Here is a 16,520-nt window from a genome sequence, read left to right on the forward strand (position 1 = left end):
TTTTTTTATGATAATGTATTATATTTTTTTTGTAATGAACATGACTGCACTGAGGAGTCACTGGTGTTGGTAGATAATTTGCATGTCTGCTGTTTGGCCCCCAGGACCTGCAGGTTTATAGTCTTCGTTGTGCAATGCCAGAAAGGTTTCCTGCCTGATATTAATCTTTACAACTTCTCAGCCTCTTGGCTTGTCGGCTCTCAAACCAGTCAGTGCAGTGCATGAAAGTATTGTCCCACTTGCTGTTTCCTTGGGAGAATGTGCATGGGAATCAGGTGTCCTCAATGAGGATTTTAGGGTGCTCAAAGAACCCCTGGTAAAGGTATCAGGAAAAGCAGCTTTAATATTAAAGTGAAAGCATGACAGAGTTCATTGTCAAGGCTCACACTATTACTACTACATGGTTAAAGCATGCAGAGAAAAATCAGACTAAAATCAAGCGGTCTAAAAGTAAAATCACCCAGAAATGATCTGTGTGGTGGCAGGGAATAGGAAAAGGGTAAGGATAGGAGGGAATGATGGAGACCCTCAGAATAAGTCACAAGGTTCAGAGTGGATCCCTTTGCCAAAGTCAGCCTCCAACTTGACCAGCGGTTTAGGCCTAATGGTTTTAACAGCATTTAAACTTAACAGTGATTAATCAATAGCCTAATTTAAACAATTTAATAAAAGATTCTATAGAATTTACAATAAGCAAAACAATAACTCACAGGCCTGTCTTGCCTGTGAATCTAATGTACTTAAGAATCTAAGAGAGCAGCATTCCCAGTGTATTTGCTGTGGCACATTCACACCTAAACACACACAGAGTTAGAGGAGGCACTGCTGTCATCTGTTTTCAGGTATAGCTTAGCAATATCTTGTTGTGGACAATCTGTTCTTTCCTTGCCTTTTCCTGTCTTATTTGCTGTCTTGTGTTTACCTTCCCCTTGTCCCCTGTGATTATATGGAGTTTCCAGCCAGTGGTGAGGAGCCGGTCATCTCCTGCACCTACTCTTTCTGAAACACTAATCTGATTAATACAAATGCCTTATTCCAAACTTCAGATGAGGTTCTGAACTTCCTACTTTATTTGTGTTTTAGAAACTGTTGTCTATTGAAGCTGAAGTGGCTCGTCATGTTTACCCTGTGGGTTTTGCATGTGGTCAGGGTGCCGTAAAAATGCATCCAGGTAGTGCTTTGAGGGTCTGGTAAAACTGAATTTCTAACAGTGGGCAGAGTTACATACAGGGGACCATCTCATAGCAATTCTTGATATTTACACTTTAAGGTAGTTTTACTCCAGATTGTTTTGCAGAGATGTATTTTGCTTTCCCTCCAAGGTACACTGGTGATTACATTACCTTTATAAAGTGCTGTATTGTAATGGAGCAGTTATGCCAGTCTGTGAAATACAGCTTTTGGCAGCATCATCTGTGGCTGCTTTTTGTGTACACTTAGTAAATCAGGTTGCTAATGCAGGCATGATTAGACTTTAGTAATGTACTTCTGCGAGGCCATTTGCTCCACCCGTGTGAAGAAGCCAATTCTTACTACACTGTTTGTATGGGCATTGTCTGACTTGGTAGCTAGCTAAAGGAAATACAGGGAACCTACTTCAAAAGTCATGCTTATTTCTTGTAGCATAGAAGTAACACTTAAATTACCTCTGGTAATTTGAAATCAGTTGATTCCCTGAAATAATATCTGTAGATCTAGCAGTTTCTCAAAGACTTAAATAGAAAACAAATCTGCCTCCTCTATGCTCTGCTTTTAGAAAAGATCAGAAATAGAGGTGGAGAATGGAAATTGAGAACTTTTTTTTTCTAACTCTTTCTTAATAATTATGTTAAATCAATGGTGTTTCTTGGAGTCCATTTGGGCCATCTGTTAATATCAACAGTTCATTTTTTCAAGAGGAGATGCAGACTGGGCATTTATCTGGTCCATAGTATTTAAAATGGGAAAAAACCAAACCCAAATATTCAGAGCTGTAGGTATTTATCTATCAGTTTTTCTGGGAGAACATTGCTTAATTGTGTGTGTCTGTGAAACAAACATTTACTGCTGTGAATCCCACTGAACTGAATCAGATCAAATGGATGATTTGAACTCAGATGGTGGAAACCAGAAGCACTATAAATGTTTGTATCTTTATGTGTGGACATCAAAAAGATGGCTTTTAACTTAAGTAGTAGGGGTGACCATATTGCCAGAATTGCCATTAAAAATGCCATTACCATCAGCAAGTTAAGCTGAGAGAAGCATTCTTGCCTGCAGCTTTTTGGAAAGGCTTGTAGTCCTGCAGCTCTGTTTAGTGCCTTGTCACACTACACTGGGGCTGCAGACCCTGATGCAATTACAGAAAGATATAAGTAAATACAGCACTAATTAATATATATTTAATAGGTAGAAAAGCTTCTGAAGATTTCTTACTGCTAAACGATTTTGATGGTCTTTAGATACAGTGTCTTTTTGTTTTACAAGCATGTAGAGTGGGAATGGAACATGGCCCACACCTGCTAACCTGCTGTAAGACAGTTACGTGAGAAAATGTCATGAGGCTGTACAGCTTTGAACAGGTTTGAGTGCAGGCTTGACTAGGAAGACACAGCCTTTGAATCAGTTGTGCTTTGGTTTGATGTCTGTTTTTTGTAAAAAGTTTTAATAATACCCATGTCTAGTGAGGTAGACCTGGGCATCACATACATTGCAAGGCAAGGTAAACAAATTATATTTTCTTGAGAAAGAACAAAGAGTGGTTTAGAAGATTCAGACCACTTACATGAGTAACAGGTTAATTTGTGTAGTCATAGCCATTCTCCCTTTTCACTTGGCAGGCGTGGGAGAGATGCTGCAGCATATGTGCTGGCATTTTGGCAGTGAGCATATTCCCAGGAAAATGGAACTGCCCATTCACCACAGGAGTGTAAACTCTACTAAACATACCGCTGATTGTGCCAGGTGACTCTTCATAAATAGATTAGCTTTGTGTTCCTCAAGCAGAGAGCTGTTGTCTCTGTTTCTTTCTTGTGAGCCATTTCCAAGTCGTCTTGAGCCAGAAGCTGCCTTCTGATTTCATATGTTCAGTTTAAGAGTGATATCGAGACTGGTTTTCAAGCTGAAAAAACCCAGATCTTTTTCACATACATAGTTTCTTGCCCACAAGTGCATTGAAATGCCTACATATTAGATTTCAAATAAGGGAAAGGTAATCCACTATGCAGGATCTCCAGTTGCTTATTTTGACTATCTCTTGTATGTCATCCTTTCTCAAATGTGTTTTCTTGTTACTTCTCATTTCTGTTGGTGCTGAGATGTCCTCTGTGGTGTATAAGGAGATGAAACTGTGTCTCTAGCATCAGCTTTTAAACAGCAACCATAATATTTTATTCTAAGAAGCAGTTGACTCACAACCAAGCTGAAGATGTTAAACAAATGCAACTGCATCAGAGTTTGAGAAATCCAACCAAACATTGAATGCTCCTGTGGACAGACACACAATACAGTTTTTGCTGGAAAACTGTTCTTGACCTTATGAGTGGTAGATAAGAGCAAATGTAGGAGAGGATTTTTACTGCCTGTCTGTATGGAGTGTTTTAAAAAAATCTCAAACAATCCAAAAAACCAATAAACTTACAAAAAAACACCCCCAAACCCCTGAATTGACAGTTTCATAAGATTCAGGATGAGGAGTGAAGGAATGAGGGATCCTCATCTTTCCTGGAAGACCTTAGGCTAGGAGTGTGTATTTTGTATCTTTGAATAAGCTTCTGTAATACATCCTTCAGGTAAGATAGGAGTGGATGTAAAGACTTAATAGTTGCTGTGGAGTTGTAAGAAGTAAATGTCATGCTTAATTCTGCCCCTCCCCTTGTAATTTAAACAGCTGAATGTATGTGTTCTCTTTTTCTGGACTAGGACCAGGAGTAAAAAGTGTCACCCAAAGCAGTTTTTTGGGTTTTTTTCTTGTAATAGCTATATGTGAGTAAGTATAGATTTTAAATGGAAATTATGCTCTAATGATGGCCACTTAAAATAAAAATATTAGCAACTTCTGTTTACTCATGAATTTGTTGCTATGTGCTGCTTTTTAGTTCACAAAATTCAAGTAGTTTGTATAAAACTAATCCAGCTTCAGTTGCTGTCCTATAAATGTGGATGTAGAGATGTGGAGAAAGATCCTGTGCTCAAGCAAATAATTGATTTCAGTTTGGAGCAGCCGTACTATAACTGTGATGAACAGAAAACAGATTGTTCTGTTTTCCCCACACAGATTACAGTACTTCATAGGTGAGCTGTGAAAATACTATTGATTTCTATTTGGCTTGGGTATTTTGGTATTTACAAGTCAAGCTTTAGTTGAGCAGAGTTTGATTGTCAAGCTTGCTTTTTTGTTGTTGTCCATCGCTGTTAATGTCTTGGCTGTTGAGGCTTGACATGAAACACTGCCAGAATAAAACTGAAAAGTGACATTTCATGCTGATAAAGCAGACAACACCATGATTTATGCATTGCAGAGGTTAAAACTAAGGCCTGATATCTGCCTGACACTAGTGGCTGCTTCCTCTGAAGCTGTCAGGACCTCTTTTAGCTTTTTCTGGTTTTATCCAGAGCAGTTGTTTTCCACTGATTGCAAGGTGTGGTGGTGGTTGACAGCTCCCAGGTATCCTTCCATCAAAACACTCCTGAGGTCATTCTCAGGAGACAGCTGGGTGTGCAGACGTTGTTCCCTCATAAACAGCCTCCCTTACTGTGACATGGGCTTTGGGAGCAGAGCTAGCAGATTTCTCCTCTGCAGTGGAGAAAAAGGGTATCAGTGCTTATGTCCCCTGTCGAAAGTGTGGCAGACTGGCTGTGTGCACTGCTGAGATTAAATCTGCACTGCCCAGCTTCTGTGTTTTTTTCTTGTTGGCTTTATTGTTGTTTTGGGTTTTTTTTAATGAAAATGGCAATCTAGCAGCAAGAGAAGAGTGGTGCCCTGTGTCAGGCTATGGCCTCCGTTTGTCAGACGTGTTCTTTCAAGTAGAATTTTCCTTTTTCTTTGATCTTAGAAGCTGTATACCAATCAGAGGATATAACCATATTTAAAGTTGAGGTTGTAAAGGAGTGAAGCACGAATACATACTGCTTAGAAACACAGATTTCATTGCATGTTGTTTGCAACAAATTGTATACGTAATGTGTATATGAAAGGGAGTCCTTGGAGCTCATAGCCACTTCTATACGTTGTTGGCATTTTGAACTAAAATTTGTTTGGCCACCCCTGAAAACTGCATTTGCAATAAGATTAAAACCTTATGATCAAAATGAGGAATAACCATGTATAGCCTTTGGCAACTGCATATGGAATAACACTCTTTCTTCCTTTGCCAGTTTTGCTTTCCTTTCTGAACTGTCTGCTCTGTATTGGTGTTTGCTGTGAAAATTACCCATGTGTTCATTAAGCATATTAAGAAGGGAGGCAAAAGAAGCTATTTTAAAGGAAAAAATCCCCTTTCATAAATTTAGAACACTTACTAGAGCAAAATATCCACATAAATTTTAACTGTTCTCTTAGGGCCCCTGGTGAGTGTCCGTACAAAGGCTGAAAATGTTTGTGGAGATAGCTTTAAGTTCTGATAAGGTGGTCAAGGTGCAGCTAAGCCCTGAGTCTTTCTCATGCCACAGATGCTTTGGCTTTTAGGAAAATCTTTGTTTTCTTGCAAGGTCCTAGTTACTGCTGTATTCTCCATCTTCTTTTGGCTTGGTGCTGTCAGAGGGGAAAACAGTGCAGGGGAAGAGAAGTTTTGCTTCTCATTAACAAGCAACACCTTGCCCTTGCATTTGTATAGGTGTATCTCTATGTGAACAGTAGGAACTCAGGCAGCCACCCAGCCCCTCTGGAAAGACAAAAGCAGGGGTTGAGCCAGAGGCAGAGCAGTGTATGGGGAAGGATTGGGGTGGAGAAGTGGATAGTGGAGGAACAGGTTACTGTAGCTCCACTTCCATCTGTGGGCATCTAAGTGCACTTCTGAATGCTCCAGTGCAGCTCCCCTGCACACCTCCAAATGCATATTGTAACAGAAACAGTGGTTAGTGCTTCCCATTTTTCTGGTTCTCTTCTCAGTTTAACTTCACTTGCTGCTGAACAGATCTTTTAAGCTTCCTTATTCCCTAATTTGAGAAATAGGGTATTGTACCCAGAAAATAGCACATTCAGATTTTGTGTAGCCAAGTTTAGGCTGGGGGTCCAGGAGGAAGCAGTGTGCTGGAGCAGGTCAGGGGATTTCCCCAGGCCTGACCTGGAGCACAGGACCCGCATGCAGAACTCTCTCTGAAAATGTTGCTTTCTTTGTGGTCCTTCCAGCTGAACCCCCTGAACACTTGCCTTGCCTTAGGTGATCCAGGAGTAGCTTAGAAGGGTTTTCTGTGGAGGACAGTGTTCCCTGGAGCTGGAAGATGTGCCACTCGCCAGCTCAGCTGCAAAGCAGCAGCTTAATGCCACCCTGCTCTTGTGGGTGGGAAAAGCTCAGGGGGGTGGGAACACACACTGCAGCACTTGTGCAGATTTGGGTATGGATTCTAGGCATGACAGCTGGTGCTTTCAAAACAAAGCCCTGGTCTTTAATAAGTGTTTTTATTTGCATATGCTAAATGTCAGTTTGTTACAGGCTCACTGTATTTCTTACTGAATGGACCTTGTGCTGGGCACTGATGTATAGTCCTAGGCAAAACCTAGTTACTGAAGGGAGATTGGTTTTGCTGGAGGGAGTTAGAGCAGAAACTCTGGAATGATGTGTGGCTTGCTTTGTGTGGACCTACTGTATCAAATCCTTTGTAGCTGTTTGAGTTTGCTATGAAAGCATAGCCCATGCTGTTCCAGATCTTTCTCTTGTTCAAATTACAACCTGACTTTTACGGTTTCTTGCAGGCCAGCCCTCCAGATCTCTATATTGAAAGATTTAACGTAGCTCTTGGACAGTATATGGGAGCATTGCAGAGCATTGTGCCTCTTTTCATATATATGGTAAGTTTTAGAAAATTCTTTTCAAATGAATATGTCCATACACAAGATGCTGACTGAAAGTGAAAAGAATAAAATGCAGCTAATAATGATTTTTGACATGTAAAACTTATGCTTCATGCCTAGTTTTGGTGCCTGCCTAACAGTACTGATCAAGTTATATGGGGAAAGGAAGGGGAAGCTGTGCTTTTTAAATGCAGAGTTTTGCAGTTGGTTTCTGCCCTAATACTTCTTTCTGGGAGTGGGGAGAATGGTTCTGATTTTGATGGGAAAAAGCCATCTCAAATAGTTCATTACTTATATCTTTTTGAACAGAGATAATTTATTGACTTGTTAAGTTTTGGCTTCTTAGTTTGGGCAGGTTGTGGAGATGATTGTTTTTTACTTTCAGATAGAACAGATTCAGAAAAGATGGGAAGAAATGTGTCTTGGAAATGTCTTTTGGTACTTGATAAAGCTGTTTAGAGTGTTGGATAGATGAAGACAAAATAATGTTTATAGCACTGTCAGGCATACTTGGAGTGGTTCAGAAACCAATAATTTACATCCTTTTTGTCAAAGTACCAAAACTTTTATTGCCTTTTTTTTGGTGGTAGTGAATAACTTAAGCTTGAAACTTGTCCTTTTCCCAGAAACTTTCCTCGTGTTGGCATCGCTTAGAAGTGAAAAAAAGAAAAAAAGGGATTAAATAAGCCTCAAACTCTTCAAAGTTTTTCTGATTGGTAGTTTCACAGAGTTTGGGGAGCAGTATCCTTTAGAAGGATCTCCTGTGTTTCAGTGAATTTTGGTAACTTGCTACAGTATTTTGGCATAGTGTTACCATACAGATTTGTTGCATTAAAAGAGGAATTTGCCTTTCTGGAACTTGGTGTTTTCTAATCTGCCCTTTTATTTGGTTCTGTTACCTGTTGGTTCTTGTTGCTGCCAAAAGCAATGCTGACTTGGCTCAGCTGTATAGCTGGTTTATAAGGCTAATGGCAAATCAGCTGTCAAACTTTTTCACTGAAATAATTTATTAATCCGTGTTGTGCATGATGTGGGAAATATCTCTAGAGAAGTCAGGATGAAAAATGTTTGTGTTTCTTAGTTTTTTCTGTATGTATTTGGAAGTACTTTTATGTGCAGGTACTCTTGCATCTTACGTTGTAGTGTCCAATCAAGTTTTCTCATATAGCAACAACAGTTTCCTCTGTTTGGTCCAAAGATACAACTGAAAAACAACTGCAAGAGGTGAAAGCCTAATTACTCTACAGTCTAAATTACAGCTTTGCAGTTGCTTTAATAGATACTTTTCAAAAAGTTTTGAAGTGGACTAAGTTGTTAAACTCTGCCTTTATGTCAGAGGTGACGAGGCTTTCCTTCTCTGTGATTGCTTTAATCAGGAGTTTCCAAGGCTGTTGAGTTGCTTGAGGACTTTGTTCTGAAAGGATAATTATATTGCTGCTTAGGAGAACTTTTAATGTGCATTTAAATATTTTTTAAATCTATGAAGCTGAGGAAAAACTAAAGCTTTTATGTAGAACTGGAATATGGCATAGTATTTTGTCTTAGGCTTAGTCCTGTGTGTCTTAATAGCAGCAGCAGCACTTTTCTTTCCTGATACGTACCAAAGCAGGAAAGGTGATTTCTTACCCTGTGTGTGTATGGTGACCAAGGGGTGTTTCCAAGCTTATCAGGAGGGCTGGGTGAGAGGGCTGACCTTGCAACCGATGGGAGTTTTTCCTTCTTTTGCTGGGAGCACTTTGTTTTTTTCATTGGTGATGGATTTTTTCAGTCTTACGCTGCTGCAGCAGGTTTGTCAGAAAAGCACGGAGGCCAAAAGACCCTCTGAGATTCTGTGGCTTTACGCTCCTTCAGAAGTTCAGGGATGTAACTGAAGGTAAAATTAAACTGGAAGTTAGGGTAATACACAGTGCTTTATTCCTAGCAGAAAACTGGTTTATAAATTTAAGTGAGATTATTCTGGGTGCTTACAGGTTGTACATATCACAGTATGCTATACACATGAATGAAAAAATATTTCCGCTTGAATAAAAAAATAGAATTTAGATGGTATATTTTTCTTACAGAATTTCAGTTTTTCATTTTACTTTGAGATATAGCTGAAAATCTGTTATTTTATCACATTATGTGAGCCTAACATTTGTGAGCACTGTGGTTTTGGGATAGTTAAAATTTATTTCATTGCCTGCAGCATATTGTTATCCCTACTGGTATTGCACTTTGTTGCTTATCAGCCAGAGGGCATTTTGTGTGTGTCTGTATACACAGGTATATGCAAGTATGAGGTGGTAAGCACTCCTATATACTGTTTTTTCTTCTTTCAAGTACTTACTGATCTCCTCTTAATATTAACTGAGTTTTATCTTTTAAGATTTGCCAGATTGCTTTATCGTAAGGTATTTAGTAGAATTAATGTTTGTATCATACCTGACTTTCTCAGTTACTCACATCTGCTTACCTTTTAGCTGTCAGTTAGACCTTTATGTGACTTGAGACATTTTTCTAGAAATACTGGCACAGCCTAGGTAGTGACGTGTTATACAGAAAATCTTCCTGATTTACCCCTAACAAGGATGGGGAAGGTGACAGCTCTTCTGCTCTCTCCTTTCAGCACTGTGGATTGGAAATGAAGCACTTGAGTTAGATGCTCTTTCTTTGTCTATTTAAGCTCACACAAGTGGAACTTATTTTTGGAAAGGTGTTTCCAAGTGAGCAAATGTACAGAATATTTTACATTTGTTCTTTGTTTGTACTGTCTTGTAACTGCTGGGTTGTGGGGGTTTTTTTTGGTTGCTTTCCTAGTGAAATTACTAGAATTAAAAGTTTAAGCTTTCCAGCTCCTGAGCAAAATGAGGCACCATAATTTGGCCATCTTGTGCAAAATGGTTTAGGAAAATGGTCTGGTGAAAGGCTGTAGTGTGGTGTGTAATTTAACACTTTGTCAAAGTGTATCTTTAGTTGCTGTGGGTTTCTGTTGCAATGGCAATTCACCATTGATCAAAACCATTACAAATAAGTTATTCTAATTAGGTTATTCTCTCTGCAGAGCCTTTCCCTCAATCTTTGTTCACAGGTCCAGGTGAGGGGAAACAACTGAGTTGTAGTCCTTGATAAAACCTCTACAGGCAGGATACCTTCAGGAGGGAACCACCAGCAGCAAGTTTACTAAATTTTAAAAAACCACCTTTTTAAGGCTGTTGTCTATCACTGCAACAAACTTAAACTACAATAGGGGCATGTATTCAGCCCTCAGACTGCCTTTGTTCTACCAGGTTCAGTCTTTATTAAAGGTGACTAACTGCTGGTGAAAGTTTGCCTCAAAAGTTTAAGGGGTTTCTGCCTGGACAGGTTGTTACGGTGTGTTTGTAGTTTTGGTAATGGCCAAGAGAATGGGTTTCACACAAAAACATGAAGATTGCTCTCTGTTCTGAGAGTTTGTTCCAGTTGTGTTAAATGCTTTAGTGAACAGGAGAAAAACTTAATTTAAAGTGTGGAAAAACCTTTCTCCCTTAAGATATCCCTGTTCTAGTAAATGCCTCAGATAAGTGGGTTATTTTTGAGTTGATTTTCTGGTAGGTTATCTGTTTAACTCTTTTACACCATTTGTCCAAATTACTTAATTCAGCTATTCCACTTTCAAGCTAGCTTTTTAATGATAGGAGATTTATCTTGAAGCAATTTTTTTCCCTCAGCATTTAAAACACGTCTATGAATAAAACACAGACAAGAAATCTTGCTATTAATTGCAGGCTGGAAATGGAGCATTGATACCAAATTAGGTATTGGGGCCCTCGAGGAACTCCTGAATAGAATTATCTCTGGATTTCCCTCAAAGAGATGAATTAATTGTTAATGCTGAATGGGTCAAAGTAATGGAATCCTAAAAATTTTAATGTAGTTCACTTTTGTATAGATTTATATATATCACTTATTTCCACAGCTGATTAATTCTGAGTAGCTGTCCTCTGAGATTGTCAGTGAACCACAGAAGTGGATAGTTGTGCTGAGGATTTATTATTGCAACCTATCTATTTTAATGGTTTAATTGCTTTTAGTCATTGGAAAAAATATTTTCTTCCATTACAAACATAATGTCCAGCTGTATTTTGGCATTAAGAGAATTTATAAAATTTTTAGAAGTTCTAAAATGAAGTGTTTTGTGTACAAGCTCTCCATTCTGGATCAATATGGAGATTTAGTTGTAGATACAGAAAACAAAATAAATATGTATGGCTGTATGTAAATAGGTTTGTCACCAATGTTTTTTTGTTGTACAGGAATGTTCTGTTTAGTTTAAATGCAGTCACCAAGGAAACACTTTGCAGGTGAAATACTCTACGGCTTTAATATTCTGAACTGTTTTTATTCAGGGAGAAAAAAAAAGTTTACTTTATTTGCTATTATGAGAAACAAACTTGAAAACTTCTGTCTTATTTTCCAGAATAAATTTTACATAGAAACCAAGCTTAACAGAGACTTAAAAGATGACCTTATAAAGCTGTTTACGGAACATGTTGCAGAAAAGCACATTTACAACCTAATGCGTAAGTAAAGCTGTTGACTTTTCTTATAATGGAAGCCTGGAGAGCCACAGTGCTTTCAGACACTATGAAAATCCACAGCAAATAGGGATAAAATGCCAAATATTAGTGAACTTCAATGCAAATTCCTTTAAGGCATGAGAAAATGTGGCACTGTTCAACTTTCTTTTTTTTCAGAAATCTGACTTTGCATGAAGTAATGGTTTGCTTGAGATCTGGGGGAACCAGTATTTGTTTTCCCCTATGACTTGTGATTATGGCATAATGAATGTTTTATTGTTCTGTTGTTTATGCTGTTGCTTTTTAACTTCCTTACCAAAATATTGACAGGTGTCATTAAGAACGTGGTGTGGTCAAAAAACTGTGATACCTCTGGGGTTATTGCCATGATGTACTCAAGTACTGCTGTAGTTGGTGAGCTGCAGAATGATGACAGCAGTTTCTCTCTAAGGTTAATGGGTTAATGCAAATATAATGTGCTTCAAGTGATACCCACAGGAGCACTTAACGGGAAGTGTGACTCCTGTGGTGAACCACAATGTTTGTCTGAAACCTGCCACCTCTGAGAGTGTCTGTGTGAGCACAGGGAGCTTGCTGCTGGCCTGCTTTGCCCCTCAGAAGGGCAGCTAGCAAAGCATTAGAGCAATTGGAGTGGAGTTTATTGCTCTTTTTTTCTTTGCTCGGGTAGCAATGCCCTGCTCCCTCCAGCTGAGGGAAAGGAGCTGTGCTGTTGTTTCAGGCTCACTGAGAGGTGACATCCTGGGCAAGGGGTGGGTGAACAGGGTGTCTACAAGGTCAGGGAGCCTGGCATTCTGCAGTGATGGGAGATCATCAGCTCTGATGAGGTCTTCTTCTTGCCATCTGGAAAAGTCACTAAAGAGCAGATCACATCACCTTGGAAATAGCAGAACAATGAGGAGTGCCCAGCCATGGGCCTGATGTTTTCTTTTGTGCCAAAGAGAACTACTGGTATCATGAAACCTGGTAAGATGATTGCTGCAACAAGATCGTGGAAAATTTGGCTGATATTGCCTTAAAATGTTCACATTTTTCAGGCAATTTTTTTTTTCCAGTGGCAAAGCAAAGGTGTAACACTGAATAAACCTGACATAAGTGATGTCAGATGTGTGTTGCTAAGTAATTAACTTTCTGCAGTGATAATAGCAGAATCAAATAGAAATTGCAGATGAATTGTTGAAAGGAAAAGACCTGTGGTGTTGTGTGTGTGTAATCAGAAATGCTTTTTCCCAGCTCTGTTAATTGCAGAAGTAAAATGAAAAGAAAAAAATGAAAAAAAAAAAGTAAGCTGTCTGTGTTGCTGTGTATGAAGTGTCTTGTTTAATGAGCAGCTTCCTTGGGTTCATTTCAGTCTGACCATCAGTTTGTTAAAGCTATGTTATTTGGATTTTATGTCCCTTCTAAGTAAGATGATAAATACTGACAGGCATGAACTCCTAACTGTGATCTGATTTAATTAAGTCTTGGATGAGAGGATCTATAAATTGAGTTAAAGTATGCCTAAATAAAATTTTAAACTTGCTAACAGGTTCTTGGGAAATAATTGAAGATACACAGCACATGATGTAGTACTGCAAATGTGCTGAAAAACTTCTAGTATTGTATTTTTTTCTGCCTTTCTTAGCTCTTTTTTTCTAGCTTCCTGAAATTCAAACCTTCCTTTTTGGAAATGTCAGGGCTCTATGAAAATAGAATGCAAGTTGGTGTTTGTTATTTGCTTTGCTTCCCAATGTCAGCGTTTGGTGCTCTTTGCTGATATTTGATACAGATTTGGTTCAGCAAAAAGATGTTTCTGTATTGTGAGGGGAAAAAAGTGCAGATATGAATGGGGATACTTTGGAAATGAAAGTCAAGGAAGTTGTGATCTGCATGGAGAAATGAAATCCTGGGGCTGTTTTTTTAAGAGATGTTGCAACTGCCACTTCAGTGAGAAGAAGGATGCCTTCCTTCTGTTTGAAAAAAAACCAAATTACAAAATTGGTTTAATCCATTTGTGATCTAGACTTGGAGGCTCAGAGTAACATCTGCTCTCACTCCTGAAATTTGTTGCTCTGTTTTTTTGTACGAAGTGGGTTTTGTTTATAGTACCTTGTCATTCTCTCAGAGCCTGGAAGCTGGCATTTCTATTTGAAGCTGTGTTCAGGAAGGACTGTAAGTACATTTCAGGTTCATTTGATTTTTGAAAAAGTTCCTGCTCCACTCCAAAAAGATGGGGGGGAAGAAGCCAGAAGAGCAGTGCAGCCCTGATCAGCTCAGACTCCCCCAGGCTGGGTTCCCTTGTCCCTGTGCTGGCTGGTGGGAGGCTGGAAGGTGCAAGATCAACAGCTGCAACAATGGTCTCTGTGATGGGAGCACTTCTCTGAGCACTTGGTTGCAAAAATTAGAGCGATCAAGGTGTCAATTCATTATTTACAGAGGAAATATTGCCTAAGTGAACATTACTTTGACAAATTTTTCCTGTACCAATGCCAATTTGGTTCCATTTAGGGTTTGATAGATGAAATTTTTTTTTTTAAAAAAAGCACTTCACTATCTGGAGCACTTCAGTTAAAGTAAATGCATAATAAAAACCCACAATACACAGATCCATGAACACAGTTGTGTTTGTGAAACACTTTTACACCCACACATTTATCAAGTCAATGCTCTTCATATTAAAGTGGGTACATTTGAACTAAGTGAATATAACCTGATTATTTTCCTTACAAAGCCAAAGCTGGCTCTTGCTGGTAAGACTGCTGCATTCAGTGGCAAAGGAGAAGTTGCCATGTGTAGAAGTGCTTAACTGAATGTAACAAGCAAAGATACAGCATCTTATTTACAGGAAGCTTCAGAAATGAGGGTGGGAGGGGGAGAAGATGCAGATAATATCCTCATGTCACTAGGGAAGGGGTGGTGGAGAATGTCATCTTTGTTCCTGCTACAGTCCTGCATGAGGTGACTTGTAAGCAGAAAAGCTCAGAAATAGGTTTATTTTCTCCTTATGCAGCCACTGTCTCTTCTGATAGTCCTGCACTGCAATTTCCGTGCCCTGGAAACATCCTGCCTGTTTATTCTCATCTAGAAAAATGGCAATCACTGCATGAAAGTGCATAACAGCTTCTGAAACTCTCTACTTCTAGTACTTGCAGTGGGTAAAATTCAATGGCAGAGTATTTGCAAGTAACTGCCACTCTTCTCCTTTTGGACATCGGCAGCTTAGTGCCCAAACCAAGCTCACTTTTGAATCTAACAAAAGAAGAAAAGCCATTAAGGGCATGGTGTTGTGTCTCCTTGGTGGAGAGATCACTTGGGTTTAAATTACAAGAGTTTGCAATTATTTCTGTTCTCTTCCTGAAAACTAAAGAAAGGAGGGTGAATGCTAGGCTGGAATCCTGCTCTGGGAGGTTGATGAGGTTCCCAGCATCTCCATATTGAGCAAAAAGCAACAGAAACTCCAAGCTGGTCATAGAGGTGAAAGCTGGTTTAGAGGGCAGTCTGAGTCGAATATATATAGAATTCTTTGCTTACAGCACTGTTTGTGGGGGTAGTAGGATGTATCAGATTGATTAGGGCACTTCAAATAAGCCTTATCATATCTCTGTAGTACTTCAGCCATTTATATCTGTGTGTGTAGGGGCTGTTTCTTGCCTTAGACATTATTGTTGTGAGTTCAAGAAGTTTTTTATTCTTCAAAGAGCAATGTGCTGGTACAGATCGTTCAGTACAAGTTGGTTCTTCCCAAAAAAACATCTGTCTGCACTTTTGTACAGTAGTTACTCAACTGGGAAGTCAGGTGAACTTTATGAGAGGGAAAATAGCTTTGTGCTGCACTTCTGATTTTGTTCCTGTTGCCTGGGGTAATTACAGAATCAGCCGCTGAAGCCTGAGCACACAGAGTGGTTACTGTGTGTGGATTCTAAAGGCACGCAGGCAGTTGCAGAGTGTAGTTCTCCATGTCAGTGCCTGTGTGGGTTCAGAGCTAAAACCCAGTGTAAAAATACATCACATAATTTGCTGAAGTAGAAGTTTTTCTCATGGTTTTCCAAGGAAAACTTCTTTGAAAAAAGTCAGGAGGAGGGAGACCACTCACAGTCTACTTCATTATGTTTTCAGCCTCTAGCTAATTACAGAGGAAGCCTTTTCTCTGAAGATTTTTACATATGACAGCTTTGTTTCTTCCCAGTTAGGTCACTTGGATTCAGATGAGGGGAAGAGATCTTGTTGTTCCATTTTATTTTTTTGTTGGAGGTGTATTAAAGTTCAATAGAAGAGCGGTTTATGTTGGAAAAGGTTTTCCTTTATAAAAACAGGAAAGATATTTCCACTGCATTGGTGTTTTCTAAAAAGTACCAGAAAAGTTACTCGAGCATTGGAAAGGGTTGCTAACAGCTCTTTAACAATGAAGTTGTCCAGATTTTTGATGCAGCAGTAGAAATGTAATGCAAAATTACAGAGAATGAATCTATTTATAGCTGTTAGAGGTTGATGAATGTAGCTGGCAGGATGTTGCCTGCGCAGGGATTCTCCTGTTGTTGTGCAGTGGCTCAGTAGGAGTGTTTGTTGCTCTGTGGGCACCCAGCCCTACGTATTTAGCAGCTGTGTTTTGCTGTGCTGACCTCCCAAAGCCTGTTGATGTCAGTGAAGCAAGGGACCCTCCTCATCTCTTTGGCTGTGTGCTGCTTTGACAAAATGCCTTTCACTAATAAATGCCGTATCCAGCTTTTGTTTGTGAATACAGAGCTCTCTGTTTGAGAGGAGCAGTGCAAAAGGCTGAGAGAAGGACTGATTGATGCCAAGTTCATGGCCTGACTCTACAGCTACAACAGAGACCGCAGGGTTTGTTTTGAAGTGTGCTGGGGTTTTTTTATTCACTCCCCATGCCTCACCCTTTGGCAGAGATACACAAGAAAAAGATGGATTGAATTGACATTCACGCTGTTTCAGGTGACATTTCTTTCCCCTCCCTCCATTTTGACATCTGTCTCAAACAA

General features: G+C 39.4%; 1 protein-coding gene across 2 annotated transcripts in view; it reads left to right on the plus strand.

Moving 5' to 3' along the window:
* The window catches only part of CACUL1 (CDK2 associated cullin domain 1), a 45,194-nt gene that overhangs the window by 14,682 nt on the left and 13,992 nt on the right, over positions 1-16,520 (plus strand). Inside the window, exons 4-5 of one of the 2 annotated variants that reach the window (XM_048310977.1) lie at positions 6,893-6,988; positions 11,430-11,532. In XM_048310977.1, coding sequence (XP_048166934.1) covers positions 6,893-6,988; positions 11,430-11,532 — 199 coding nt within the window. The remainder of the gene's footprint in view (positions 1-6,892; positions 6,989-11,429; positions 11,533-16,520) is intronic. The other variant, XM_048310978.1, reaches the window with a different exon arrangement.

This window comes from Corvus hawaiiensis, chromosome 8 (genome assembly GCF_020740725.1).
Source record: "Corvus hawaiiensis isolate bCorHaw1 chromosome 8, bCorHaw1.pri.cur, whole genome shotgun sequence".
NCBI lineage: Eukaryota > Metazoa > Chordata > Aves > Passeriformes > Corvidae > Corvus > Corvus hawaiiensis.